This window comes from Didymella exigua, assembly GCF_010094145.1.
Source record: "Didymella exigua CBS 183.55 unplaced genomic scaffold M421scaffold_8, whole genome shotgun sequence".
NCBI classification, from domain to species: Eukaryota; Fungi; Ascomycota; class Dothideomycetes; order Pleosporales; family Didymellaceae; genus Didymella; species Didymella exigua.
This window is the reverse complement of record NW_022984782.1, coordinates 150625-178310: the sequence shown is the minus strand read 5'-3', so window position 1 is coordinate 178310 and position 27686 is coordinate 150625. Positions and strand designations below refer to the sequence as shown.

General features: G+C 53.3%; 13 protein-coding genes across 13 annotated transcripts in view; 9 read left to right on the top strand and 4 right to left on the bottom strand.

Annotated features, from left to right (window-relative positions):
• Nucleotides 1-159, top strand: part of M421DRAFT_90864 (uncharacterized protein) — a gene marked incomplete at both ends in the record, with an annotated part of 1519 nt that extends 1360 nt beyond the window's left edge. Inside the window, one exon of the mRNA XM_033597894.1 lies at nucleotides 146-159. Coding sequence (XP_033450544.1) covers nucleotides 146-159 — 14 coding nt within the window. The remainder of the gene's footprint in view (nucleotides 1-145) is intronic.
• A 1218-nt stretch (nucleotides 160-1377) lies between these two features.
• M421DRAFT_49643 (uncharacterized protein) lies at nucleotides 1378-1824 on the top strand (the record flags this gene model as incomplete). The annotated part of the gene is made up of 1 exon (XM_033594783.1): nucleotides 1378-1824. A coding segment is annotated over one exon (447 nt), but the record flags the coding sequence as incomplete, so codon positions are not given.
• A 924-nt stretch (nucleotides 1825-2748) lies between these two features.
• M421DRAFT_58497 (uncharacterized protein) lies at nucleotides 2749-4315 on the top strand (the record flags this gene model as incomplete). The annotated part of the gene is made up of 3 exons (XM_033595607.1): nucleotides 2749-3571; nucleotides 3644-3907; nucleotides 3960-4315. The coding sequence occupies 3 exons, from the start codon at nucleotides 2749-2751 to the stop codon at nucleotides 4313-4315; spliced, it is 1443 nt and encodes a 480-aa protein (XP_033450542.1).
• Nucleotides 4316-6897: 2582 nt separating this feature from the next.
• Nucleotides 6898-8745, bottom strand: M421DRAFT_58552 (general substrate transporter; the record flags this gene model as incomplete). The annotated part of the gene is made up of 3 exons (XM_033595614.1): nucleotides 6898-8243; nucleotides 8298-8542; nucleotides 8597-8745. 3 exons carry the CDS (start codon nucleotides 8743-8745, stop codon nucleotides 6898-6900), a joined length of 1740 nt encoding a protein of 579 aa, XP_033450541.1.
• Nucleotides 8746-12526: 3781 nt separating this feature from the next.
• Nucleotides 12527-13859, bottom strand: M421DRAFT_59001 (uncharacterized protein; the record flags this gene model as incomplete). The annotated part of the gene is made up of 4 exons (XM_033595650.1): nucleotides 12527-12757; nucleotides 12834-12940; nucleotides 12997-13485; nucleotides 13544-13859. 4 exons carry the CDS (start codon nucleotides 13857-13859, stop codon nucleotides 12527-12529), a joined length of 1143 nt encoding a protein of 380 aa, XP_033450540.1.
• Nucleotides 13860-14501: 642 nt separating this feature from the next.
• M421DRAFT_90860 (ubiquinone biosynthesis protein COQ9, mitochondrial precursor) lies at nucleotides 14502-15319 on the bottom strand (the record flags this gene model as incomplete). Its single annotated transcript, XM_033597893.1, has 2 exons — nucleotides 14502-14834; nucleotides 14885-15319. 2 exons carry the CDS (start codon nucleotides 15317-15319, stop codon nucleotides 14502-14504), a joined length of 768 nt encoding a protein of 255 aa, XP_033450539.1.
• Nucleotides 15320-15472: 153 nt separating this feature from the next.
• M421DRAFT_418605 (WD repeat-containing protein) lies at nucleotides 15473-17698 on the top strand. The gene is made up of 2 exons (XM_033591851.1): nucleotides 15473-17184; nucleotides 17261-17698. The coding sequence occupies exons 1-2, from the start codon at nucleotides 15854-15856 to the stop codon at nucleotides 17478-17480; spliced, it is 1551 nt and encodes a 516-aa protein (XP_033450538.1). The 5' UTR covers nucleotides 15473-15853; the 3' UTR covers nucleotides 17481-17698.
• A 1384-nt stretch (nucleotides 17699-19082) lies between these two features.
• Nucleotides 19083-20187, top strand: M421DRAFT_418604 (uncharacterized protein). Its single transcript, XM_033591850.1, has 2 exons — nucleotides 19083-19945; nucleotides 19995-20187. Exons 1-2 carry the CDS (start codon nucleotides 19315-19317, stop codon nucleotides 20027-20029), a joined length of 666 nt encoding a protein of 221 aa, XP_033450537.1. The 5' UTR covers nucleotides 19083-19314; the 3' UTR covers nucleotides 20030-20187.
• On the bottom strand, nucleotides 19995-20494 carry M421DRAFT_418603 (uncharacterized protein). Its single transcript, XM_033591849.1, has one exon. It carries the CDS (start codon nucleotides 20326-20328, stop codon nucleotides 20146-20148), a length of 183 nt encoding a protein of 60 aa, XP_033450536.1. The 5' UTR covers nucleotides 20329-20494; the 3' UTR covers nucleotides 19995-20145.
• M421DRAFT_418602 (uncharacterized protein) lies at nucleotides 20155-21044 on the top strand. Its single transcript, XM_033591848.1, has one exon. It carries the CDS (start codon nucleotides 20464-20466, stop codon nucleotides 20674-20676), a length of 213 nt encoding a protein of 70 aa, XP_033450535.1. The 5' UTR covers nucleotides 20155-20463; the 3' UTR covers nucleotides 20677-21044.
• A 634-nt stretch (nucleotides 21045-21678) lies between these two features.
• Nucleotides 21679-22752, top strand: M421DRAFT_58692 (arginase; the record flags this gene model as incomplete). The annotated part of the gene is made up of 3 exons (XM_033595624.1): nucleotides 21679-21765; nucleotides 21814-22397; nucleotides 22449-22752. 3 exons carry the CDS (start codon nucleotides 21679-21681, stop codon nucleotides 22750-22752), a joined length of 975 nt encoding a protein of 324 aa, XP_033450534.1.
• Nucleotides 22753-23015: 263 nt separating this feature from the next.
• M421DRAFT_370460 (external NADH-ubiquinone oxidoreductase 2 mitochondrial precursor) lies at nucleotides 23016-25082 on the top strand. The gene is made up of 3 exons (XM_033589747.1): nucleotides 23016-23395; nucleotides 23453-23480; nucleotides 23533-25082. Exons 1-3 carry the CDS (start codon nucleotides 23230-23232, stop codon nucleotides 24956-24958), a joined length of 1620 nt encoding a protein of 539 aa, XP_033450533.1. The 5' UTR covers nucleotides 23016-23229; the 3' UTR covers nucleotides 24959-25082.
• A 496-nt stretch (nucleotides 25083-25578) lies between these two features.
• M421DRAFT_418598 (DWNN-domain-containing protein) lies at nucleotides 25579-27646 on the top strand. Its single transcript, XM_033591847.1, has one exon. The coding sequence runs from the start codon at nucleotides 25688-25690 to the stop codon at nucleotides 27431-27433; it is 1746 nt and encodes a 581-aa protein (XP_033450532.1). The 5' UTR covers nucleotides 25579-25687; the 3' UTR covers nucleotides 27434-27646.
• The last annotated feature ends 40 nt before the right edge of the window (nucleotides 27647-27686 follow it).

Genomic DNA, 27686 nt, shown 5'->3' with positions numbered 1-27686 from the left:
GTTGATGTTCCTCTTGACGCTGGCGAGATTCAGGTTGGCACTGTCGACAAGTATGTCGAGGGTGTTGTCAGGGGTACCACCACTGGTATCTAAACAAGTGTTCACATAGCATTGACTTCATCGACTTGAAAATGACTATTTCTAGCGATTCCCATCTGAAAATAGATAATGAGTACAATTTGCTGTTTCGAGACATGACACCAGATTAAGCATGTGTGACAATCTTCGATATCGGCTCTGCCTGATACTTTCAACGCTGGTCTGCTCCTCATCATTATCGCTGACCTCTCATCGGCACTTCATATTGCCTACTTCCGGTCGCGGACTGCCAAAGCAGGTGCGATTATGTCATACTGATTGAACGATATTGTGACGAATAGGTAAAAGCAGTAGCCCGGCTTGTGATCGTTTTCACATGAAAGATCGAGCGAACGCGCGTTGCTGGCGTGCAAGTGCGCCTTCGCGTGGTCCAGTACCCACAGACAAAGGCCCGTCTTCGGCTTCAGCTTTTGATAACACGCATACTAGCTCTCCTCATCATGTTCATTATTAACAGTTCGCGCAGAGATCTGTTGAATCGCGGAATTGGTTACGGAGCTGCAGCGCTGCTTTGTGTTCCGTACGGGACGATACGTGAGGTCACACTGCGGGAGCGGACCGTTGAAGAAGCAGCTTACTCACTCACCGCTGGGTCTAGATCTCTGAAGCAATTTCGTTGTGCTCTTTTGTATATGCTCCTTGTCTTCATGCGTTACATTCGCATCGGTCTTTATCGTCCCTGTCAAGACCTGGAACTCTGGCCAAAAAGCATATTACATTGTATAGCCACAGTCAACTTTCGCAGCAATCTGAGTTGTGGTATGTAGTACACGTGATCGTGGGGGTTTTCGCGCTAGCAGCCCCCGAATACCGGTAGTGCCGACGCGAGGGCATCCTCTACCAGTTTCCCAATTCCCTTGTTATAGCAACAGTGGTTTTGTAGCAATGATGCAATCTCCAGAAGAATACCTGGGCATTATGCCTTCTAGCTGCATAAACACCATTTTATCAATGGGTGAGCTTTGCCAGGAACAGCAGCTTCCACGCTTCCTCGCCTCTTTCCATGGCTTCAACGCTGGCTCCTGGTACGTCCTCCATGCGTACCATGGATGCTCAATAGTAAGCCTTCCTTAGTATTTTAATCACGGCATCATTCACCTCTCGTAGAGCTATTCGAGACTGTCATGGCGCATAGCTCGTGCATGTTCGATCATCTTGCCGCGATAACAATCGTGCTCCCTGAAGGTCTACATTTAAGCCTTCTTGACTCGCAGCTCATTCCAGCTCCTTTGATTTCCCATCCCCTCGTCAATCGTTCAGGAGCAACATTTGTCCATCATGACAAGCTGTTCGCTCTACGCCAGCGGCCTTGTGCCGGATGTAAATGGCGCAGTTCCTACATTTAGCTATCGCCGTGATGGCCACTCGAACGACTACTTCGGTGTTCAGATGACCTATCTGAGAGGACAGTCTACTTGCTACCAGACGGGTGTTAAGCCTAGCTTCACTCCTGTTGTTCAAAACACAGCTGCGCGTTTCAGCGCCAATTGTGAGTTCGGTATCCAACCCTCCGGGTATACCGGCATCTTTTGTCCGGCTGTGCCGGTCACCAACATTCCTGACGGCGTCTTCACTGTTTCGTACATCAACTTGGCCCAGGGCCTGCCTACACCAATTCCGTTTTTGGCTACCTTTGGTCCGTCTCCTGCTCCCAGAGCAGTGACCGCGACTGCTGGAGCCGTTACTACGTCCACCTCTACTTCAACATCTACTGTTGCTCCTGGCTTCGCTTCTACTGCTACCGTGTTCGCCGCCGCATCGACTCAGACCTTCACCAACACAATCATTGTTACTCAGACCAAGACCAATACCAATACAAACTATGTCAGCTCCTGCGCCGTGGCTTCATCGGCCACAAGCTCTGCAAGGTCTTCGTCCAGCTCGTCCACAAGCCCATCCAGCTCATCTGCCCGGCCCTCATCCAGCACTTCTGCTTCTTCCAGCACACCCAGTGCTCTGCCGACACCTAGTGGCATCTCCAACAGCTGCCCAGCAGACAACGGCAAATTTGTATACACTTCTGCAGGTACATTCGAAATAGCTTGCAGCTACGACCGCGGAGGCTCGACCTCAGGTCCGTTCCAACCAGGAAACGGCCTTCTAGGTTGCATCAACCTGTGTGCAGACACCAAGGAATGTATTTGGTCGACATACCACAGTTCCGACAAAGACTGTTACCTCAAGTTCGGCCAGGGTACTCCCAAATTCGACTCCACTGCATGGGGTGCAGCGCTACTCGGCGCGTCGTCATCGTCGACTCCGGTTCCCTCTACGTCAACTGCTATCAAGACTTCAGCATCGTCGCAGGCACCTCCCTCCTCGACCGCTGCATCTTCCACTGTAAAACCTTCATCCAGCTCTGTTCCGGCTCCCGCGCCCTCGTCAAGCTCACCTTCAAGTTCCTCGGCCAAACCTTCGTCCAGCTTTACCCCAGTTCAAGCACCTTCGTCAAGCAGTGCTGCCGTGTCTTCCACTCCTATAATGTCCCGCTCCTCGACTTCATCTCAGAGTTCCTCATCGAGCGCAACGACTTTGCCGAAGCCTGCAGCGTCCTCAAGCGCAGCCACCTCGTCAAGCACGGCTGCCTCGCCCAGCCCCGCATCCTCCTCAAGCCCTGGGACCACGTCCAAGCCTGCAGTATCTTCGAGCATGGCTTTTTCGTCGAGTGCTGCCGCTTCTTCAAGCCAGGACGCCTCATCTGGTGCTGCTTCGTCCGCATCAACTATCGCTGCGTCCACCAAAGCTTCCTCTTCGTCAGCTGCCTCGCCGACATTGACTGACTCAGCTGATACTAGACCGACTTGCCCTGGAGACAATGGCAAGACATTCACAACCGCAGCCGGTACGTTCGTGATCGAATGTTACGTCGATCGCTTCAACAACGACCTTGGTCCTGCGAGCTCGAACCCCACCGACTATGCTGGCTGTCTGAACGCGTGTGCTGCGACTTCTGGCTGCAAGGCTGTTTCATACGTACCTAACGGTGCTTGTTACCTAAAGAACGGCATTGGAGCTCCAAGCACCAATATCGGAATCTGGGGTGCCAGTCTCGTCTCTGGCGCAAGCTCTACTGGCCCTGGTGCTGCGAGCATGGCCTCCTCTGCAGCTACCTCCTCCGCTAGTACATCGACTCTCGCTAGCACCACTTCTACAGGTCCTGTTGCAACATCCTCTGTTGTTTGCCCTGGCAGCGACGGTCAGACAATTAGCACCCAGGCCGGAACATTCGTCGTCGAGTGTGGCATCGACCGCGCTGGTGGTGACATGGCTAACTCGCCAGTATATCCTGGCTCGTACGTGGGTTGTGTTGCAGCCTGCGCCAGTCGCGATAGCTGCGTCGACGTGTCTTATGTTCAGAACGGGCCTTGCTACCTCAAGAGCATCGCTGGCACTCCCAACCCGAATGCCAACATCATTGGTGGACGGTTGATCACTGTCACGTCGAGCTCCAGTTCAGTAGCGTCTTCGTCGGGTAAGACTTCATCCCCGACTCGCGTTTCCACCTCTTCTGGCGCTTCTGTCACCTCTCGTGCCTCATTATCAGTTGCAGCTACATCATTGGCTGCTACCTCGGGGCCTGCCGCACCAGTGCAGACTGTCACTGTTACGACCACAATCAGCGGGACAGGTTACCAATGTGCTTGCACACCAAGCGGTGGACTCGGCTCTGGAACAGCTTCTTCTGCCACTGCATCTGCGACTTCAGGTGCCCAACTGAACTGCCCAGCTTCCGATGGGTCAATTTTCACTAGCAGCTGCGGTGCTACATATCGCATTGAGTGCTACTCCGATCGCTACGGTGACGACAGTAATTATTTACTTTCGAGAGGTTGAACGTCCACCTGCTAATACATTCACAGTTCCGGGGGGTACATCGTACACCAACACACTTGATGAGTGTATCGCAGACTGCGACAAGACCAATGGATGTGTAGATGTCTCGTACATCCGAGGATCTCCTGGTCCTTGCTACAAGAAGAGCAGCGTCGCGGCGATCCAACGGAATGACAACGTTTTTGGCGCTCTCCAACTTACAGGTTGCACATCGAGCATCAAGCTCAAGCTCCACCGCAAGCGTGTTGTTCGGTCGCCCACAACGCCGAAGAAGATCATCCACAAGCGCGGGGTTTTCGGTCCTGACTTCACCTACACTCAGGGTACCACCACGGTCACCCAGACAACTACGTCGACCTCCGTCCACAACACAACCGTGTAAGTATTTCCTAACTCGACACAAGAAGCTGTTATTGACCAGTTCAAGCACCAGGACACCCACCAACGTTGGCACCACCACCAAGACTGTGTTCACGACAGCTTCTACCACCGCTACCGTCACCAATGGTGCTACCATCACGCAGACCACGCAAACCACTGTCACCACGTGTCCTGCTGTCACTAGTCGCACAATTCTATAGGTAGGGCCGCTATTTTCGATATCCGATTGTGTGAAGGTAGGTTAGATAGTAACAATTCGCTCCTTAAAGATCGATTAGATTCGGACAATTTGGCGAACGACCAAGTCCTGATGCTCGGTCCACTAATGTAATATCCTGTTTTGGAAAAGTTCAACTATGTCATTCCCTACCTCTCTCCTTCTGACTAGTTTACGACTATCAGCGTCTGTTGAGTCAGTGCAGCGTATGTGGAAGACAAAGCAGCACTAGCGCCGGTCACGGTTGCCTGCTCACAGAATCACCCGTGCCTCTCTTCTATCACCCACCTCGACTCTACCCTACCATGGCAAAATTGCACGCGTACAGGCTACCTACCAGTGTTCATTCCAAGAACTTCCCTGCGAGCTACGTGTCCATATCTACGAGTTCTTGATCGACTCGACCAAGCTTCACAAAGCCAAAGGGGCCAAAAAGGGCCTTATGATGTTCTATAAGACCATCAAAGCCGAGTTCGAAACGAAGTGGAAGAGGAAGGGCACGTGCCGGTACCTCAAATCTTGAACAGAGTATCCAGCTTCCCTCCGAGCTTGATGCGTCTAGCTAACATCGTGGTTTGCAAGCCGAAATACGCTTCGTTCGTGTCATGAAGGTAGTCGGTACGACCGCCTCGTTGAGCGCAGACAATTCCGTGTATCATTCATTCTCTTGCACTTGCACTTTCGAAATGCCCGAATGTGAAACTGACGCAGGAGAATGCGTTGGAGTTCTTGTACCTCATTACGGCCGTCACCCCAAAGTTTCTTCAGCTAATGGAAGCCGAAGACATGAAGACGATCTTCATCATAGGCTGGCGGAATGTCTTGTTGATGATAGGCGGCTTGTGGTGGATGAGTCGGAGAGCAAGAAGCGAAGGGCAGGCGATTCACGTTTGGTCGAGGAGACAGCAAGGCGGTGGAGAACTTGCGGATTTGTTGAATGAGATTGAAAGCGACGCCGGTCAAGATGAAGCAGGGAAACGGTTCTTTCGGAGACAGTAATTTTAGCATACTATCGTGGATCAGCTCACGTTCCGAGTTCGGTAGTCGTGTCAAGAGATCCATATATATCAAAGCGACGTTGCGGGCAACAACGTACGCGATCAAACAAGGCCAAGTAACGACTATATGGGCTAGATGCTCCGTCGCCTTGACATCACATCCCCGGTAACTCAACTTTAACTCTACACTTCTTCAACTGCGTATGTCTCCACTCTGCCCAGGAAAGCTTCGGGCTGCCCAGTGTGCCAGGGGGCCAATACGAGTTCAGCCAGTCAAGTTCCCGAACTTTTCTCCCGCACGACTACGCAGTGCGATCGAATCTTCTTCCACACGAGTGCTAGGCATACTCTTCAGATCGGGCTATGGCTTTGGAATCAGGATTGTAGAAGGGAGAGCTCGATTCGTCTGTCATATTTGCAGCGACTAGAACCGGCAGGAGCAAGAGCGATGCTGACAAAAAGGTTCGCTCATGATCAAAGGTGTATCGAGTAATGCGTTTTTATGAATTACGCTCTGCCCATAGGTCACGACCTGGGTTAATGGCTGACTGATAATTACCTTTCGCGTCGAGGCTGTAAGTCTCGAAGCTGTGAGTCTCGATTCTCTCGAAGCTATGCGCGTGATGCGTCATTTTGGCCTGATGGAACGACCTGGATCTGCATGCGAGAATCTCATGACATCGAGATTCGAGATTCGTTCTGGAGGTCAGTGCGTTTCAGGTGCGGGCGGCTGGCACTGGTCGTCATCGCTGAAGGCTATTAGGAACTAGATCTCAAATTGTAGTCATCTTTACGTTATTGCCTTAACGAGAAAATAACAGTAGCCTTCATGGCGATTGGTCGCCAAACGTTTGGTGCATTGTTAGGGCATCGGGACCACTCAGGACATCGAGATGTCTGATTAGGTACGGAACTAGACAGCGGCTGAATCTGCAGTGGAGATTAGACATCAGCAGCTCATCGCGAGATGTCGATCATACTAATTTTTGAGCTTATCACACGGATAGACGAAGAAGTCAGGAGCATTTTGTTGTGACAAGCAAGCCCTGCAAATCTTTCAAATGAGCCATGGAATGTCGTGTTGCTGGAGGAGAGAAGTCTTCACAACGCATGAGCAGGCGTTAGCATAGCGAATGGCCAAAAGGTAGATTAAAACGTGAATTTCATGATTGTCCATCATGAAACGTGAACATTACGTACATTACTATTTAAGCGAGTGCAGCCTACAACTTTCGATCTCATCAAGAAATCAGCTGCCGCCAAGTTGCTGGGCAGTCACACCCGCATCCTGTCGTCGACCAAATACAGCAGGAAGCAAAGCCCTTCTTCGTGTTATTACGACCAACCCAGTACATCACGGACGACCATCTAGTGAACGGAAGCCTGGCGGGTGTTCCTCTCGGTGTCGACGTAGATCGCATCACCCTCCTTCATCGCGGCTCCACCCTTGGCGAGAGAAGCCTCGGCGAAGGTGTGAGTGGGCTTCCACTTGGCGGAGGTACGAGGAGTGGTCTCAGCCATCATCTGGTCGACCTGCTCGAGAGACAGACCCTTGGTCTCAGGGACAAGGAAGTAGGTGTAGACAAAAGCAATTGTGCAAAGTCCACCCCAGATAAAGAAGACGGAAGAGCGGAGGTTACCCTCATCAACACCGACCATGTAGGGGGTGATAACAGCGATAATGGTGTTCCAGAGCCAGTTGGAGGCGGTGGACAGGGCAACACCACGCGAACGAATGGTAAGGGGGAACACCTCACCAATGAGAACCCAGGCGCCAGGGCCCCAGGTGGTAGCGAAGAAGAAGATAAAGATGGCGATGAAGGCAATCTGAGCGTTGACGGCAGAGATGTTATTGGCGCGGGTGCTGCCGTCAGCCAGGGTAGAGGAGTTGTTGAATCCCTGGGTGACACCGATAATGGCAGTCAAAAACTGGCAGATCAACATGCCGAAGGCACCATACAACAGAAGAGTGCGGCGACCGAACTTCTCCATTCCGTAGAACGAGAGGGGAGTAGAGCAGACATTGACAAGGGTGAAGATCAAGGAGATCAAGAATGTGTTGCTGATAGCGCCAGTCGACTGCAGGAAAGGTGTGGAGTAGTAGAAGATGAAGTTGACACCGGTCCACTGCTGCATCATCTGGAGGGAGGTACCGAGGATAGTCTTACGGAGGTTGGAGTTGGACTGGAAGACAGATCCCTTGAAGCAGTTGGCCCAGCCGGACAACCAGCCACCGGCGGGGGTAAGCTCGCGCTCGTACTCCTCGTTGGCGATGATTTCAGCAAGCTCGTACTCGACCATGGCACGGAAAGGGGCAGCATCATCGCGAGTGGGGTGAACGCCACGAACCTTCATCAAAGCGGACCTGGCCTTCTCGGTCTTGCCGCGCTTGATGAAGTAACGGGGAGAGTCGGGCAGGCAGGCAATACCACCACCAAGGATGAGACCCCAGGCAAACTGGATGCCAATAGGAATGCGGTACTCGCCAGTGTCGCCACGGCCCTGAACGGCGTAGTTGACGCAGGCAGCAAGAAGGAGACCGATAGTGATGCAGAACTGGTAACCAGATACAAGCGCACCACGGACCTTCTTGGGGCAGATCTCGGACATGTAGAGAATGACAATGGCAGACTCGAAACCGACACCGATACCAGCAACAGCACGGCCAACGACAAGGAGGTCACGACCGCTCGCAGCCATCTGGAGAACCACACCTGTGAGGAACTTAGTGACATGGGATTTTGAGAAAGTACAGAGAGTGCACTCACCAATAATGTAGATAGCGCAACCGATGACGATGGTCCACTTGCGACCAATGATGTCGGAAACATCACCAGCGATGAGAGCACCGAAGAAGGTACCAGCGGAGAGAATAGAGACGATGAGCGAGGTATTACCGGAGGTAATGGCGCAACCACTGGGAGTGGCAAGACCCTGGGGACAGACGGGACCCTCAACCTCCTCGATGAAGAGAGGGGAGTTGAGAACACCGTTGACGTAACCGGAGTCGTAACTTGAAGAACATGATCAGCACGCGTTACAACTTGCAGGCGAACCTAATGCTTACCCGAAAAAGATACCTCCAAAGGAAGCGAAGGCGCAAAGAAGGTAGGCCTTCCATGTGACAGGCGCTTCAGTCATGTTGACATCGGCGGTAGCTTGAAGAGACGCCTTGCGGCCAGTCTCCGCCTCGTAGAGGGGCTTCTCGTTGTTCATACTGGCGGCTGAGTGAAGGTTGAACACTGTGTATAAAGTGCTGTGCTGCCTCAGCGTAGTGGTGGTGGTGTTGGAGATCGCACAGAGCGGACAAAGAGCAAGGTTGAAACCGGGGGTCACGTCGAGGTTAATAAACAAAGCTGGAGATTTGAGATCGGTGCCCCATACGCTGCAAGCGTAGCTTCGAGGATGGGCGCTTAGCCGGAACAAGTAAGAGTGCCTCCATTGTCGCGGCTAGCACCCGGGGTCGGGGACAGAGCGGTCGGGTGATTGTCTCAAATCGAGAGGGCCTTCCACGCTACCAAGCCGCATGTCATCAGCGCCGAGCCTAACATGCACAAATCATTGAGCGCTAAGCACAATCACTCGATCGGCCTGACCTTGGGCGCTCTCACGTGCACACCCGCCCAGAACGATCATTGTGGGGTAACTTCTTAGGCGTCATGCTTGATCTTGCTGTGGCCGCAAGCAGCACAGCACACCACGAGCCTGTTCACGACACCGTTCAGCACGCGATGCTCGGCGACCTCCAGGTGCAACAATAATGGACCCTTGTCATGTGCACCCCGTGGGCGTTTCTCCAGCTCTGCTCCACCTCCATTCGAACCACTCATCTTGCAGAACCTGGGCGTTATGGGGATGCTGACTATCGACTGGAAAACACTTCACTGGTCCGTGCACTGGTCCGTGCGCGGTCTCTCATTGGCTAGGCCTTCGGGACGCTCCGAGGCCCACGCAATTTCCAGTCTTTTCATGGGATGTCGGACCGGCAGTTGCTGTTCGTCGTTTCGTCGTTGGCACGGAATCACAGACTGGAATTGCTTCGTTCCAGAACGCAAAATTTGCTCATGGCGCAGACAGTACGATCGCAACTCACGATACTCCAAAGCTGCCAGCCTTGCCACAGCACACAGCACATCACCTTCGCATCCCCCTTTTCAGGCACACATAGATAACGATGCACGAACGATGCCAGAGGTCTTCAGGCTCCCCACTGCGACTCGATAGCTAGCAAGGATGCTGCAGAGGTGTTGGTAACGCTGATTCGCCGCGTGTGACCTCCACCTGCACCCCAGTTATGTGACAAGAGAGAGAAGACGCTAGCTGTGACGGTGCATAGCTAAACCTCACGTTTGGAATTTCTACGGTCTACATGTTGGACTAGCTCGTTCCAGACACAGTCCTCCGAAAGGTCGTACCAAGAGTGCCATGCTCCAATGAGCCAAGAGCGCCACGTTCACGGATAAGTACTGGAACGGAAACTGGAACACAGCAGAGCCGCACCGCAGAGCCGCACCGCACCTTGCAAGCGTCTTACGTATTACGAAGAGGCTCGTAGGCAACCCCGGTGCTTGAACATGCACCGAGGCCCAGCGAGACCGCGCGAGACCATGCGAGGGATCGGGTCGGGGAAAATCCTGGAGTTTCCGGAGTTTCCCCGATTTCCAGGATTCACGCCACGAGTCTCGGTCAGTCGAGATGGGGTGAAAAATTGTCATGCACGAGATCAAAATTTCCTGAATGACTCGGCTCGGTGGGAAAAGCTGGTTGCCCTCTCAAATATACTGATGCATCTGTAGCAACCATCTTCGGTGCACTCATCTCATGACTGACATTTGACATGTGAGTATCACAAAATGTTATTCCCTAAACACCGAGTCGACGCTGTCCCACTGTGGTGCGGCACAATGATTCTCAGGCGTCCAGATGCACTAACGGCGCAACAACGAGCGAATCGCGTATGTACGTACCGCTGCATGTGTTTCAGGCACACGACTCCGATATCCGGCAGCCTTCCCCGCGACGTGAATCTGGCCCTACGAGCCCGGCAGCACGGCACGACAGTGAACGAATAGCAGTGGCAGATAAGCACCGTACATGCGTCTTATGTAGGTAGGTATAAGTGACATTGGCGTGCGTGCGCGAGCTCAAACGCGCGAGCAACCCGCGCCCATGGAGAGGAAATCAATGTTGCCCCAGCCTTAAGTAGAGTGCGGGGGATCTCCAAATTCTAACTAGCGATCTAAGGTGATACAATCGACGAGCGCCATCGCGGTCAGCGGTAAGCGACATTGGCACTGGAATTGGGCTTTGATGCATCTTACGGGCGACCGAAGTACCGACATTCGGCGAATCGGTGATGAAGCTTTGCCGTATTCTCACTTCGTAGTTTCTCACTTCACTCAACCTGCGGCGAAGCCCAGATCAGGAAGTGAGAAGACATTTATGCAGCACTTTCACACTTTCGCGCAAGGATTCAGCCTGTTGCACTCTTTCATCAAAGTCACTATTGCGTTCACTCCTACCCCCTGTCTTGTACCTCTGGTCACAGCTGTTTCTGACATTGTAGGATTGCTCTTTCTTTCGTATCGACCACCGTCTTGCACCTGCGTTCACACCATCTTCATCCTCCACCGCCTTTGGGTCTTGCCGATTGGCATGCACCGCGAGTTGGAAATTTAGCGCACACATAGCACACCGAAATCATCCATAACTCAACTGAATGCAACATGCATGTAGGGTCGCTGCAGTAGCTCTAGTCATCTCGATGCGAGGCTTCGTGAACGAGTCTTAATTTCGCAAGTCAGAGAGCGACTGTATTAAGACTTCTTTTGACGTTAGCTACCATTCTCTCTTTTACAGGTCCAGATCTTGTATTTCAGGGTAATTGCCTCACAGTAGGAGGTCAACATCTGTTGCAACACTCATATCCGGAGCTTCTCGCCTCTGTCGAAAAAGGAGGTTCCGGTCTGGTTTGAATACTGAATTCGTACAGCCTATTCTCATGCCTACGTCAGAGACAATTTCACCCTTGCAGTACACGTCAGACGGTCAGAGACCGCCTTTATCTCATGTTCGGCTGTACTTTCGACAGACCCTTGCACAGCCGATCGACTCCACACCTCTTGAACTCGGTCACCGATGCGGGGACATCCTGACTCCCATAGCGCTTCAAGACGCTCAAGTACTTCTCGTTGCCACAGTCAATGAGGTAGTGAGTGAACCTGGATAGAGGTACTACGCGACAGATGTCTCCATCTCGACGATACTTGAAGAGAGGATTTGAGCGACGATGAAAAGCACCTAGCGGCGCAGACTTTTGTAATGAGAATCGCGTCAGCGCCTGCAGCCTAATCGACTTTAACGAAACAGGTCTGTACGAGATGGACGGACAAGATGGAGTGACGAGGCAGAAAGACGCAAACTAGATTGTCAAAGCTGAGTTGCACGCCACCGGTTGGGCGCTATATAAGATAAACGGAAGCGCGTGGAGATCAGCAGAGGGTGAGCCAGCCTGAAGAGCATGCATCAAGAATCACAATGGAAAGAGTGAGGCTAGTAGAATTGCCGAAAAGAGCAAGAAGCGCTGCAGCAGCATGAGTGATCAGCGTGCTCGCATTACTGTAGGGGTAGCCCCTGCTGGAATACTCTCTGGCTGTATGTTAAAGACTTGATGGGGTGCTTGTATGATGATCGTCTTCGAGTCTGAGACAGCGCTGCTATGGGGTTTGTGCTCCTGGGCTACTGCCCTCTGATATGCGCCCAACATGTTCAGGATATGATATTAGTGTCGATACGATCTTAGCTTGATAGGGTTTAGGGAGCGTGATACAGCGATATGATTTCAAATTTGATATGGTCTTACAATCGTGTCTTGAGCGAGTACCCTGGTGTTGGCATTATGGGGCTAATCCCTCCCATGTCCCCCCTTGCCTTCGAGGCGCGACACATCTGACAGTTCTCCATGCACCAACCTCACAAGCTTCAGTTCTGCCAGAGTTCAGTCCATGCCCCACTCTACCTTCAGAGCATCGACGATCCATGCCGTGCGCCACGCATGCATGTTCTCGAAAGTCCTCAGCATGCGCACGATTTCCTGTCGCTCGGCGGAACTTGTTATGATCGGACCCCATATGAACAACGTGTGGCAGAGGACAATGAGAAGCTGGGCGTTCTGCATGGAGGACTTGCACGCGGAGCATATGGCACGGGCGTGCTGGAGGATCTCGTGCTGGGAGTTCTCAGTTTCCTGAACACGCGACATGCCGAAGCAGAGGCTGATCAGAGTGGTGAAATGGTGGACTTACGTCGGTCGAAGAGAGCTTCGAACGGACCCATTGTGTGCGAAATTTTGATTTGGGTCCGTACCTCAGAAGGAGGATGGAGGCAAAGTGGTGGAAGACGTAGGATATGACTTGACTAGTTCAGTACACCTTTTTTCGCGCGGCAAAGTTAGTGAAAAGTACTCACCGTGCCAGTCCGCCGTGAACCAAATGTCGTCGAATACATGCTCGTCCTGCGTCGGTCCACCCCCAATAGCATCAAAGGCCTTCGGCCTATCCTTCTGCCAGGACTCATTCCTGTCCCATAGCTCCTGCCACGCCGCAGCTCTCGTCACGGCATCATCTCTCATCTTCGGAACAGAGAAGCAGAAGTTAGCTACACACGCTGTGTTCCAGAGGAGCTGGTTAGCCCATGCGGTCTCCCTACACAGCCATGCTAGCGGATGCGGTTCTATGAGCGAGTCTGGCGCAGGTAGGAGCTGCAACGAGAAGTCGATGTCTAGCGGCTCTTGGCTGATGGTAGAGTTGTATAAGCATTGACGTACGTAGACCCAGAACGCTGCGTCACGGAGGGAAGATGCCGAGGGGTCGATGAAAGGTGTTGGCATTGAGGCGCGCAGGATGCTCGATGTGCCTTTGAGGTGGGGCTTGTCGCGTGGGCAGTTATGAGTTGGTGCTGCAAGTGATCAGTGAGTGTCTCCGTTGTTAGATCAGGATCCAGGCTTATGACATACAATCTAGCTGATCCGCAAAGTGCAGCAACAGCACAGCCGAGAGCAGCATCTCATCGAAGTGTGCCGGAATCTCGCTCAAGCGATCGACCAGCAGCGATATGGCACGCTCGTACGCCTCCTCACCTTGATCATTCTTTCCCTGGTGTCTTGCAGAGAAGCACAGGACAGCATTGCCCAAAATCGAACACTCTCCAGCCTTCTCGGACACAGCGAGGGTGGATATCCTCGCGGCATTGGTGCAGTCTAGCCAGCGTCCAAGATGACGTGTGAAGTGGTGGAACAGCTGCGCCTCGTCGCGAGTGTGAGCGATAGGCATGTGTGGTTGGCAGGCAGTTGGCCTGTGGAGTACCACGGTACAAAGTCCCGTGCCGGTCAGTGCTGGCGATGGAATCGGGGAGAGGTGTGTGGAAGGCTGCACGAAGGCTCCGACGAGCGATGCATGTGATGAGCCCAAGGCATGGACTGCGTCTTGCTCGTGTCGTGGTGTTGAATTTGTTGTTTTCGTAATAATATGGTGGACAAGAGATGCAATGACATCGTCACGGAGCAGTTGTCCGAGGGCCAATCAAGTTTGAGGTGAAGAAAGGTTGTCTCGAATCGAGTTACTGCTTGAAGCCTGACTTAGCCAGCACCTAGACTCTCGGAAAGCCGGCCAATAAACCTATAACACTTTGTACACTGCAGAAATTTTATCTGATGAAGGCCTGAGACGGCGCTGAAGAGAGCTTTCGACCCAAGCAAAGAAGGGCAATATCTCCCATACTAGAGTCCTGTGGTCGAGCGGCAACCATCCTCCTGGCTTGGCAGGTGATTCGTAGTGTACAAGAAATATCGTACAATCAGTCTCCAGTTGGCAAGTCCTTTCCCGGCGTTCTTTTCACCTGGTCCTGAGCGACACAGCCCGATCCGACACCAACCACATATTCTGTGCATGCCCCTCATATTCTGTGCGTACCCCTTATATCCTCATGCCCTTGCTCCTCATCACATTGATAGTGCTGTGACCCGTGTAGTTCACCCACTCGCCCAACTTGCTCATGAAGCCTCCCACGGACTGTAGGTCCTGTAGCCTGTTGTCTAGGAACTGCTCTGTCTCAACGAAGTCCTTCGATGCGTCCTGCGTCATGAACACCTCGGTCGCGGAATAGATGGTCGACAGTGTAGCGCGCTTGGTATACCAGCTCGTATCCACGCTCTGGTCGCCGGCGAGAAACCATATTTCGTCTGCGAGAGCCGCAAGTTCGTGGAGAGAGGGCGAGATATACGTCGGTTGTGCCATGACAGCTAATGCCTGAGCACGTCAGTATACCATCTTTGTCCTGTAATGTGGGGAGAAGGTACCTCCTGCCACCGATGCAGAATTGGCTCATTCGCTCTCAACCGCGCCAGCGCCAGAGATCTGACTTTGCTCCCTATCCCGATCGTCTTGCCCTCCTTGGCCTCTGGAAACTGCACCGAGTCTTTGAGCGCCAGCCGTTGTGTAACGAGGTGATAGTTGATCAGATCGAATACGCCTCGCGGGAACAGGTTCGTCGATGCATCCAGATAGCCTGCATCTCGTGCGCCCAGCTTCAGCGCATCGATCGTGAAGCCATGGTCTGGGACGTGTGTGTAGGCAGAAGACAGGATCTTGGTCTCGGCGGGCGGAAACGGCGGCGGCTGAGCGTAGTCGTACGAATGGTAGGCGCACCGTTGTCTGAAGGCTGGTGCCGACTTGGATGTGCTGGCGCGGAGTGTGCCGAGTATTGCGGCGGGTAGCCGTGTTGTTGCAGACATTGTGGTTGTGGTGCTGGAGTTTAGGGTGACCTGTGAAGGCGTGGAGTGATGTTGATCTCAGTGCACCGGCGGCTCATCGGGAGTCCGAGGCATGATGGATCTATTCATCTTCACTGCAAGGAGCAACAACAAGACATATGTGACTGTCTACAGGATAAACCGAACCTGATGTTCAGTATCTCGATATATAGAGTCATGTCACCTATCAATCAATGTTAAAGCACCCACGTGATGAACGCGTCGACGCGCTTCTCTCCACCGACGCGTGACGCCACCGCTATCGATCGTGTAAATCCGTGCTCGGGTTCGACGCTGCAGCCTGCACTCTTGAACTAGGTGACCGTCCGTCATCCCTTGTCCAGTTGCAGTCTGACATTGTGTAGACCTTTTAAATATCCCGATTGCGACCTCTTTACTCTAATTCCCCCACTTCGCTGAAAAGAATAGCACTGACGCGCTTTCCGTACTTTTGCGCTTACGCGATCGCACCAGATCTCTGGGTTCAACCCCCTGACAGACCTTGAGGACATCAAGATGGCGAAAGCAAAGAAGGCTGAAGTCAGTGACTATGAGCGCAAGAGACAGGAGAACATCGCGAAGACGCAGGCGCTACTGCGCAATCTGGAGATGGAGGCAGCGCAGGCCGGTCTCGGTAAAGCAGCATCGTCCACAAGACCGAAGCCGAAGAAGGCAGCTCCAGCGAAGAGGGTCAAGGTCGAGGACGTAGCGCCGCGACGGACGTCTTCGCGCCTCAAGGGCATCGAGGCAGACAGTGAGAAGGCTAAGCGCAAGGCCGAGGACGAATACGTCGCGATTAAGGAAGCCGACCGCGCAAAGAGGCAGCGCATCAGTGGCGCCTTCAATTTCGGCGACATCACGATTGTGGGCAAGACATGGGACCAGAGCGGGAACTTCCTCCGCATTGTCGGCCCTGCGAACCCTTACGAGCGCACCTTCGACTTCGACGACGCAAGCGACATTACGGATGAGGATGTGAAGGTGCTGAGGGAGCGGATAAGTGGGCTGCGGCTGTGGGAAGATTTCGAGCCCAATGAGATCAAAATCACACCAGAGCGCATCTACGCCATGGGTCTGCACCCTACCGAAGAGAAGCAACTCGTCTTTGCAGGCGACAAGCTGGGCAATCTTGGAATCTGTGATGCCTCGCAAAAGGCCGCAGAGGTCAAGGTCGAAGACGACGAGGACGCCGATGTAGAAGGACCCACCATCACCACCCTCAAGCCGCACACACGGACAATACACACTTTCCAATTCAGCCCGCACGACTCCAACGCCGTGTATTCCGCCTCCTACGACTCCTCGATACGGAAGCTTGATCTTGCAAAAGGTGTCGCTGTCGAAGTCTACGGCCCGCAGGACCCCAACGAAGACCAACCGCTCTCGGGCCTCGAGATCTCCAAAGACGATGCAAACGTGCTCTACTTCTCGACGCTCGACGGCCGCTTTGGCATGTACGATATGCGCACCGAAGTCAGGGACGCGCAGATCTTCCAGCTCAGCGACAAGAAAATTGGCGGCTTCAGTCTGCATCCCCAGCACCCGCACCTCGTGGCCACCGCGTCGCTCGATCGGACGTTGAAGATCTGGGATTTGCGAAAGATCACTGGTTCAGACGATGAGCGGGGCCCCGCGCTGGTGGGCGAGCACGAGAGTAGATTGAGCGTGAGCCACGCGGCGTGGAATTCAGTCGGTCAGGTTGCGACAGCTAGCTACGACGATACGGTGAAGATCTACGATTTCGGAGACTGTAAAGGCTGGAAGCCGGGCCACGAACTGTCGGAGCAGGAAATGAAGCCCAAGGTTATTGTGCCGCACAACAACCAGACTGGGCGGTGGGTCACGATGTTAGTCTCCCAGCCTCCCCCCCCCCCACCCCGCTCCTCAAGGTAATATTCGAGTGCGTGTGCTAAAATTGTGCAGATTACGCGCTCAATGGCAGCAGTTTCCTCAAGACAACATTCAACGGTTTTGCATCGGTAATATGAACCGCTTCGTCGATGTGTATACAGGCAAGGGCCAGCAGCTAGCGCAATTGGGCGGCGAGGGTATCACTGCTGTGCCTGCAGTAGCAAAGTTCCATCCCACGATGGACTGGATTGCTGCCGGAACCGCGTCTGGGAAACTGTGTCTGTGGATGTGAGCAGCGTTATGTGCTGGCGTTGTTGGCTACCGTGGATTCGTTAGTGTAGCGCTGTTGGACCCGGCTCTGAATGCATAGTACCGTGTTCCAATGGGTTCTGGCCTTTGGTTGTACGCAGTGCTACAAGTCTTACTGGCACATTCAGCTTCTATCGGTAGTCATGTTCTTTGAATTACGCATGAAGAACTGCCCATGCAGGTACGAGTATGGTCAGAGTGTCGGTCCTACTGTGAAATTTGTCCCGGATGTGTGAAAGACTACAGGTACAGTCCGATGCAGCCAGTGGTACTACACGCCTCGTTCCTGCTTTGCGTGGTCTTCCAAAGCCTCTGAAACGATTTTCGTAAGTGTAGCTTAAGTTGACGGCGTCTCAAGTGAAGAGGAATTGACTGCAGTTCAGTCCATCGTGCCTTCTTGTTGTGGAACAGCGTGTTGTCACGCTGGTACAGTCTTGCAGGCCCGGACGCAGATATCTAAGGGTCCTGTGTGTATGCAAGAACAATCAGTTGGACCACCGTGATCATGAGTGAGGTATCAAAATTGTTTCCTTGCCTAGTATGGTGAAGCGGAGAACGCAGTCATTGCATACTTCAAGGACTGACGTTATCTGCTCCTTCTCCTAAGCGTTAGGAAGTCCAAGGCAGAGATTTAGTGTACCACTAGTAGTAGGTTTTATAGGCATTAAGCCTAGATATTTGTAGACGCCTTACAGCGAGGTACCTTGAGCTGTATCGGCGCCTTTTAGCCTATCTGAAAGTTGTCAAGGTAACGCGGCAATGGCGATCACCAGATGATCACCAGATGATCACCAAGATGCACCAGGCGATTTCGAAAAGGGATAATACAACAGTCGGCATCAGATACCGTCATACACATCTACTGATGTCGGTAGAGCCGCTCTTTGCTCACAGACGCCACTGCACTGTTGCAGTACACACCTCAAGGCTTTATCGATCAGCACTTGCATACGACGTCACCTCACACCGTACCATGGCTCGCACGAGCGACACCGGCCACATCCCAGTGCTGGGGCACTATCACCGGTAGTGTCGAGTAGGTAATCGATGCAAATGCATCGTGAAAGCGGCGAGGGAGCGGGATCATAGCGTCGTAGAAGTGCTATTTTTGGCGCGCGCAGTCTGGGAAGGTCTCCGAATGAGGTTAAGGTTTGCGGCTGCGGCGCTGCAGAGCGGGGCTATACAAGCTTCGACATCACTCCAAGCTTCGAGAAACCATCTGCTCGACGCTGGGTTTCCGGGGGAACCGTGCTGAACTCTGGATACGGGATGGTGACGTCAGTACGAAGTTGAGGAATTCGCTCATTACGATCTGCTCGGCGTCTGAGTGCCGGGTTGCGCTGCAATCTGACACGAAAAGGCTATTGAAACCTCGTAAAAAGAGCAAGTAATGTGCCTCGCTTAGAGCTAGCAGCAGCCAAAGGCCAGTCCAATCGTGGTGTGCGATCGCCGGCCAATGAACACTCGGAGTTCTGTGAGACGGCGAACACGAGGCGATCAGCACTGTGTTCGTGAATTAGCTGCATTCGGAACGATTTAATGCAACGCTCCGCAGTACCGCTCCATACAAGCACCGTATTGCTAGCGGTGAGGTGCCGGTACTCAAGAGTAGGTAAGCTAGTTGACACGATGATGCTATGGCCGGATGGGGGCATTAGGCAGTTGAGCAACAATGTTGAGAGGCATGCTGCAGTGCAGTGTTGTAATCTCCCCACTCGAGAGTATAAATATGTGTAGCAGCCTCGCATTTGCATTCCCTCCAACTCATCAACCCCATCTACCCAAGCAATTTCGATACACTCGCTACATCCTTCACCATGAAGTACGCTCTCGCATTCGCAGGTCTCGTCGCTGGTGCTCTCGCCGGAGGAGAGTGCTACGCTCCTCCCCCAAAGTCACAGTCTTCGGGCTACTATGCTGCTGCCCCGGCGTCCTCTACCTACACTGCTCCTCAGTCGACGTCCACCTCCGCCCCCGGCACTGGTTACTTCGGTGTCATCGCTTCTCGTAGCGCGACTGACATCCACCTCCAGGCCGTGCAAGCTCGTGGAGGAAAGTTCTACATCGGTGCCGGCCCACCAACCAGCTTTTGCCCCGTTGAGAGTGTCGGCGCTTCTAGCTGCCCTTCCGGCAACTCTACCGTCTTCGCTGGCGGCGACAGGACGCTATCTCTCGGGACTGTTGTGCCCGGCGGCCAGCAAGTCTACGTCGCCCCTGACGGCGCGCTCAGCTACACCATCGCTCATTCTGCGTACATTCCCCCCGGCTCTTATGTCGACGATTTCAGCATCACTCCTGCCGCCAGCGCCAACACACTCGGGACCCTCAGCTTTGAGACTGGTTTCACTGCGTGCCCTGTTGGCGCCGCTGGTGCCGGTTACCAGGTGTACGGCCAGACTCAGAACTTCGAGGCCAGCTCTGATTGCATTGGCTTCACAGCCCAGACCAGTAAGCCGGCCCCTTCACCTCTTGATCGTGAGACGCTAACGCATTGCAGTTGCGGTCGACCACCCCGGTGCGTGGCAGTACTAGATATCCTGGATATTGCCAGGCTACGATTTATTGAGACCAAGTACTCTTTAATAATTAATGTAATTGGAATAAGGAAAGAGGATGAAGTCGCTGTACTTTAGACGTACATATAACCACTATTGAGCTCCGTTCAACAGTAAAGATTTTATTCGCTCGAGTTCTACAGTTGGTATGATGTTCAGGCCCATTCGGATTATGGCAGTCCTCTCCCGGCTTTTCAAGCCTTTCACAACTTCGATATCTGACTTTGGTACCTTCAGTGTGTTGTGGTGCAAGTCGGTCCTGTGGGCCTTGATCATCGCTCCTGTTGACTACCTTAGACTAGCAAGTCGCAGGGCATGTATATGTGCTCGCCTCCTAGCTAGCAAGCAACTGAGCGCAGTTTTTCATCGACTATACAGCGGTTGCGTCTGCCGCAATACAGTGTCTTCGCAATGACGGCCCTGACTGCTGCGTTCGCCCCCCCCCTTCTCTTGCTTGGGCTGCTACAGATATCGATGACCTTGTCGGACACAGCAGTGATGCCCTCCCTGTTGGCACTGGCTCCTGATTTGACATGGCAAAGGAGATGGATCGTTTCTTTTGCCGCTCGACCTTTGATGCCTTTGCCGGCTACAACCCTGATTGCGGACATTGTCAACCAGTAAACAGTGGGAGGCGAGACTGTCAGTTGTCCAAATCCTCGAGCTTCAGGATGACTTGGACTTCGAAGCAGCCCGGGTCGTTCGGCTGTAGGATCCGTGACGACTCGCGTCGTCAGGAGGTGCATCAGACAACAATCTGATCGTCAGCACTCAACCATCGACCCCTTGAAGGCTTCTGTAGTCGTTGGCCGCATGACGGGAAGCTTACATCCGGTCTGAGCTTGTGGAGACGGTCTCGTGATTTCGTGTTGGATAAGATAGCGGCTAAAGGAGCCCAAGACCGAGGGAAAGCGATTGGGCGCAGCCGAGCAACGATAGCAGGGCTCGTCGCACGTGCCAGCCAATCACGCAATAGGCGCTCGAGGCGGCCAGAGGAAGGAACAGCCTAATGTTGCGGGGGACAGCAACATTTATATGCAACTCCAAGCTATGGCTGCGATATCTTGTCGACGTTCCCGAGTACGAGACCTTTGAAGCACTGCCAGCAGCGCTGAAACCGCTTTCTTTCGAGCAGCTGCCCTTTCCGACATCGCGCCGGACCTGAAATGCCTAGTGGGGGATCTGAGAGAAAAGCGCGTCCCTCTCGACAGCTAAGTGATAAAATACGCGGACCTCATCCGTGAAGTACAGGTCTTGACGACGGTGGGAAAACTCGGGATGGTCAATAACGTAAGAATGCGGCTGGGCCAACAATCATAAATATCGCCAGCTGGCCTCCTTCTGCCAATCCATCTAACTCTCCGTGTTCACTTTCCTTGTCTCTGCACGTCAACGGTACATCAGTCCGCATTCAGCGTGTCCGCATACTGTGATTCACTCCCACCACATTCCAACAAAAGCGTTCCTTCTCTTACACTGTAAGTCTCCTGGTCTGACACTTCGCTGTCAACAACAGCTTCGCACCCCATCTGCTACCAAACTTCCTTGTCTTTGCGTGGCAGCGACGATTCCATCTCTTGTTGAGCCACTTGCACGTGACAACACCTAACACTGGTACAGCCTACAATGTCCGCCGCACCATCCATCCAGCCAAAGTTCCTGCCCAACCGCCGGGATGTTGGTGTTGTTGCAGTCGGTTTCAGTGGTGGCCAGGTAAGATTCCCTGTCTGCACCCGCGATAACTCAGCCTAACGCGTACAGCCCAAAGCGGGCGTCGATGCCGCACCGATGGCCCTCATTGAGGCCGGTCTAATCAAGGAGCTGGAAGGAGATCTCGACCTAAAGGTCGCTTTCGACGGCCAGGTTCATAACTACTCCGAGATGCTGCCATCAGAAGATCCGGATTACCGCGGCATGAAGAGGCCAAAATTCGTCAGCGCCGTCACAAAGGAAGTCAGCAATCAGGTATACAACTATGCAAAGGATGGCAAGCTCGTCCTGACACTTGGAGGTGATCACTCTATCGCCATGGGTACCATTTCTGGCACAGCAAAGGCTACGCGCGAGAGGCTGGGGCGCGAGATTGCTGTCATCTGGGTTGACGCCCATGCTGACATCAACACTCCTGAGACGTCGGACAGCGGCAATATCCACGGCATGCCTGTCGCCTTTCTCACGGGTCTCGCCAAGGAGGAACGCGATGACTGTTTTGGGTGGCTCAAGCCAGAGCACATGCTCAGCACCAAGAAACTTGTCTACATCGGTCTTCGTGACATCGACCGCGGCGAGAAGAAGATCCTGAGAGAGCACGGCATTAAGGCTTTCTCGATGCACGACGTTGACAGGTAAGTCTTGAATCTTGGATACGTGAAGCTTGAAAGCTGACAATCACACAGGCACGGCATTGGCAAGGTCATGGACATGGCGCTGGCCTGGATTGGCAGCGACACACCCATTCACCTGTCGTTCGACATCGACGCTCTCGACCCCATGTGGGCACCCAGCACAGGTACCGCCGTTCGTGGTGGCCTGACGCTGCGTGAGGGAGATTTCATTGCCGAGTGCGTCGCTGAGACTGGGTCTCTCATCGCGCTCGATCTTGTTGAGGTTAACCCCAGCCTTGATGAAGTAGGCGCCAGCGATACTATCCGTGCGGGTAACTCTATCATTCGTTGCGCTCTCGGTGATACCCTTTTGTAGGATTTCGGAGCCGCGTTTGTTGCAGTCGACTTTAGTCCTGCTACCCATTTCTAGATGTTTACCACAAGGTTAGATGGAATGTTTCACAGGCCTCAAGACGTTACGAATCAATGTAGATCTCTGTGTTCCACAATACCTGCCGCCATACTCAATCGTGATATTTATTCATCACTACCGTGAATCGGGCACAGCCTGAATCTACTGCAGTTTTGTATGACTGAGGAACAGTTGATTTCATCGTGACGCTTGGGTCAGGAGGGAACCTTGTTAATGCCGAGGCGCCAACAGCGCCGGATGTCGTCCGAGCACGCCGACGTACGTCATTGTTACTTCCGCTTACACCCGACCGGGGTCATGAAAGTTATCTGTAAGAAGGAGCTTTGGTAGCAAATCACTATATCCACAGCGTTGTTAATCTTGGTCGAATCATAATCCACAACCCAATTGCCCACCCGGACCGAGCATTGGACAACCATCATGGCGTTAAGGGTTCCTTCACACCAGCTGCCATCGAGTGTTCGACAGAAACTCGCCAGAAACTCGAATTACCCAACACGGCCTCCGCTTGGAGTTTCGGCGGCCACACATGCTTCGCAGCAGCAGCGACGCATCACCATCAAGCACTTAGACACTGGACAGGATAGTGAGCAGTCATGTTCTCAGCGCTGTGAAGACTGCAAATATCTAACATATCTTTTAGACCGAGAACGTGTCGTCATTCTGGGATCGTATGATGTGCTCCAGCCTCTCATAAGCATCGCAAATACTGACGAAATGCAGTGGGTGGGCGGGATTCACAGCTGCACGCCAGCTCGACACGAAGAAATACCAGACAGTGATAGTATCGCCGAGATCATACTTCGCATTCACACCGTTACTTGCCTCAACAGCGGTTGGTACACTGGAGTTTCGGACGGCCCTAGAGCCGGTCAGAAGTCGGCGCACCAAAGTCGAGTTCATTCAAGGATGGGCCGACGATGTTGACTTCAAGAATAAAACTCTCACCGTGGAACAGGCAGTGGATGATCCAACTCAGGGATTGGCACTTATTCAAGATCGCCATGCAGGCGAGACGCAGGAGCAGAGGGCGCAAGAAAGGCAGTCAGATGTGGAGAAGGGCAAGATGTTCGATCTCAACTACGATAAGCTGATCGTCACGGTTGGTTGCTACAGCCAAACATTCGGGACGCCGGGTGTGAGAGAACACGCATTTTTCCTGAAGGACGTAGGTGATGCACGCAAGATCAGGAATCGGCTGCTGGGATGCTTTGAAGCCGCAGCTCTGCCGACCACACCCGAAGAGATGAAAAAACAACTGCTGAACTTCGCAGTCGTCGGAGGTGGTCCGACTGGAATCGAATTCAGTGCCGAACTGCACGATCTCATCAACGAAGACATGGCCAGGATCTATCCCGAGCTAATCAAGTATCACAAGATCACCGTTTACGATGTAGCCGAGAAAGTCTTGCCCATGTTCGACGAGAAATTAGCCGGCTACGCCATGGACAAATTCAAACGCGAAGGCATCGACATCAAGACCAAACACCACGTGGAAGAACTCAGCCGTGGTTCACCATTCGAGCGCAACAATCTGAACTCCGACAAAGACTTTCGCCTTTTCACGCTGAAGATCAAAGAGGAAGGCGAGCTTGGCGTAGGCATGTGCGTCTGGAGTACCGGCCTGATGCAAAATCCGTTCGTGCACCAAGCACTTAGCAACGTGCGCGCAGTTCCCGACAACCTGCGTCTCGTCGAATCAGCAGGCGACCCCAGCTTCGCCAAAGACATAGCGTGGAAAGTAAAAAAAGACGAGCGCTCAGGCTCCATCATCACCGACGACCGCCTCCGTCTCAAAGTCGTCCCGCAAGGCAAGAATGACAAACATGTCGCAGCTGTCGTGAATGATGTGTTCGTCCTCGGCGACTGCGGTATCATCGAGGGCACACGATACCCTGCGACGGCGCAGGTCGCGTCGCAGAAGGGGCTTTGGCTGGCGAAGCGCCTCAATAAGCACGACCTTGACCGAGCGGGCTTCAAGTTTAAGGACCTGGGTACGCTGGCGTATATCGGGAACTGGGATGCGTTGTTCCAGGGAGGTAAATGGGGAAGGCTGCAAGGGTACATTGCGTGGGCGATTTGGCGTGGCGCGTACCTAACAAGGACGGTCAGTTGGAGGAATAAGATTTTGGTGCCGGTCTATTGGTGAGTCAACAACAACAAGGTCGATGGAGCGTATACTAACATAGATGATAGGGCTGTCAACTGGCTATTCGGCCGCGACATCAGTCGTTTCTAGAGAGCGGAAACCGTGTGGATCACGTTGTAACGGGCGTTATAGACTGTAAGATATGGTCGATGTATTCGTACAAACGATTGGTGCTGGTAGAAAGTAGGGACGATGTAAGTACTACATCTCTTACTTGATGTATGGTGAGTAGAGGACTGTCCGATGGATGTGCTTTGGGACAGTCCCCCACTTCAGTTGTGCTAGAAGCGAGAATCCATTGCAATGTAGCTCGGCGCATTTGAGTGCGAGGCCACAGACAAGCACAGCGACACAGTCTTTGTCTAGATTGTACTATAGCTCGTGCGAGAAACTTGAAGTTGACGGCACAAAGAGCCCAATAAAGGATAAGAAGAATTCACCATCACTGATCATCGAAGATGGGTGTGAGTTGTTCGGCCGTCGTTGTGAAGTTGGTGCCATGCTCCAACGACTTCTCGAATCAACGCCGCAGCTGACATATCGATAAGGGCACGTGACACGCGGAACCGTTGTTGCACCTGCAGTCGGCGACGGCCCGCTTGTCTTCACAGCCCCGGTCGGTGATTCCTTCCTTCTCCACTCTCTCACCAGCACCTCACGCATACACGGCCACAACACTAGATATACACGCACACGCACTCCTCCCCCGTGACTTATAGACAGCCGACCATGTCATCGTCGGTGTTCTACAAGTTCAAAAACTCGAAAGAGCCGGAGCGCTATGCCTTCGATGGCAACGAAATCTCCGTGTTCGAGCTGAAGCGCGCCATTATCGAGGCCTCTGGCATGGCCAAGAGCACCGATCTCAACCTCCACATCTACCACGAAGACGAGCCGACCAAGGAGTACGACGACGACACAACCACAATCCCGCGCACAAGCACCGTCATTGCCGTGCGGCGGCCGGCGCAGCGCGGATTCAGCAAAATCGCACGCTACGTCTCTGGCAAGCCGCCAGTGCGAGCCATTAAGAAAGATGCCCCCACAGTCGTAGCGCCACGCCCTAATGGCGGCACCGAAACTGACGCAGAAGCCGCCTTCCTGGCGGAGTCAGCACAGGTCTGGGATGCGCAGAAGGAGTCGCTGTCACACGCAAAGCCTGTATATAACAAGAAGAAGCCCGTCAATGTCCCCAACTACGATCCTCCATCCGGCTACGTGTGTCGGCGGTGTGGCGTGAAGGGCCACTGGATTCAGCAATGTCCCGAGAACGACAACCCCGACTTCAAGCCCGTCCACTGCCCAAAGCGCACGACGGGTATTCCCAAGTCTTTCCTCAAGGTGGTCGACAAGTCTGAGGTGGATGAGGACGCCAAGGGGGTCATGTTGAATGCCGACGGTGAATATGTACAGGTCATGACAGACACAAAGACCTGGGAGAAGTTCCAGGAGAAGACGCAAGCCACAAAGGTGCAGGCCGCCAACGCAGATGCAACAAGCAAGGAGGTGCGCGAGCGAGGGCTTGAGTGCCCGCTGGACAACAGGATGTTTGTGCAGCCTGTCAAGACGGCGTGCTGTGAGAAGACCTACTGCAACGATTGTATTGAGTCCTCGCTAGCAGACAATGATCTTATTTGCCCTAATTGCGGGGAGGAGACTCTGATCGAATTCACACCTGACAAGGAAATGGAGGCCCGCATTCGCGACTTCGAGGCCGAAAAGGCAAAGGAAAAGGCAGAGGCAAAGGCAGAGAAGGAAGCGCAGGCAAAGGCAGAAGTGGAGGCAGCAGAAGCAGCAGCGAAAGCAGCGCAAGCACCTACTGAATCGGACAATGCGAGTGCTACCCATGTACCACCAAATGACAAAGAAACTTCTGTTGATGCGTCCGAGAAGCAAAAGTCGGAAGAGCCAACGTCTGACGCTGAAAGCAAGAAGCGGAAATCACCACCCACAGAGATTCAACCTCCAACCGCACCAAAGGCAATGCGGCAGCAACAGCAACCGCCCCAGAACACAGTAGAGCAGGATTTCATCGCGCAGATGGAGGCGCTCAAGAACATGCCCATGGGCATGCCCGCCATGAACATGAACATGAACATGATGGGCAACGGCAACGGCAACGGCAACGGCATGATGATGCCCGGCGTCAACGGCTTCAATCCCATGATGGGCATGAACGGCTTCAACCCGCAGACACAGATGCAGATGCAGCAGATGCAAAACATGCAGATGCAGAACATGCAGATGCAAAACATGCACAACATGCCCATGATGGGCATGCACGGCTTCCACCCGGCCGCCATGCACGGCAACGCTGGTGCTGGTGCTGGTGCTGCTGCCAACGCCTTCGCCTCGCCCGCCGCCCAGCACCTCCACTCGAATTCCCAGTTCAACGACGCGTATGACCGCCAGCCCGTCAATCCGAATCGCCAGCGCGGCAGGAAGCCCCGCGCCCCGGATTATCGGTACCTATAGGCAGGAGGAGGAGGAGGTCGTGGTCGTGCGTTCTTTTCAAAGCATAGGACTGGCGTTACAGGCGGGTTTGTGCCTGATCTCTTCTGGGTTGGGTTGGGTTGTTGGCTGGGCCCGTCATGCGTGGTGAGTGTGCGGCGCCTCGCGGCCGAGGACATGTATCAATCAATCAATCAATCAATCAATCAATCAATCAATCAATCAATCAATCAATCAATCAATCAATCAATCAATCAATCAATCAATCAATCAATCA

What these genes read in the sequence shown, in the direction of transcription:
- M421DRAFT_418605 (XM_033591851.1), top strand. Translation starts at nt 15,854, where the DNA reads ATGGCGAAAGCAAAGAAGGCTGAAGTCAGTGACTATGAGCGCAAGAGA. An exon ending in ACTGGGCGGTGGGTCACGAT is followed by an intron (nt 17,185 to 17,260) that starts GTTAGTCTCCCA and finishes AAAATTGTGCAG; the next exon opens with ATTACGCGCTCAATGGCAGC.
- M421DRAFT_418604 (XM_033591850.1), top strand. Translation starts at nt 19,315, where the DNA reads ATGAAGTACGCTCTCGCATTCGCAGGTCTCGTCGCTGGTGCTCTCGCC. An exon ending in TGGCTTCACAGCCCAGACCA is followed by an intron (nt 19,946 to 19,994) that starts GTAAGCCGGCCC and finishes AACGCATTGCAG; the next exon opens with TTGCGGTCGACCACCCCGGT.
- M421DRAFT_418603 (XM_033591849.1), bottom strand. Translation starts at nt 20,328, where the DNA reads ATGATCAAGGCCCACAGGACCGACTTGCACCACAACACACTGAAGGTA.
- M421DRAFT_418602 (XM_033591848.1), top strand. Translation starts at nt 20,464, where the DNA reads ATGACGGCCCTGACTGCTGCGTTCGCCCCCCCCCTTCTCTTGCTTGGG.
- M421DRAFT_370460 (XM_033589747.1), top strand. Translation starts at nt 23,230, where the DNA reads ATGGCGTTAAGGGTTCCTTCACACCAGCTGCCATCGAGTGTTCGACAG. An exon ending in CTTAGACACTGGACAGGATA is followed by an intron (nt 23,396 to 23,452) that starts GTGAGCAGTCAT and finishes CATATCTTTTAG; the next exon opens with ACCGAGAACGTGTCGTCATT. An exon ending in CGTGTCGTCATTCTGGGATC is followed by an intron (nt 23,481 to 23,532) that starts GTATGATGTGCT and finishes GACGAAATGCAG; the next exon opens with TGGGTGGGCGGGATTCACAG.
- M421DRAFT_418598 (XM_033591847.1), top strand. Translation starts at nt 25,688, where the DNA reads ATGTCATCGTCGGTGTTCTACAAGTTCAAAAACTCGAAAGAGCCGGAG.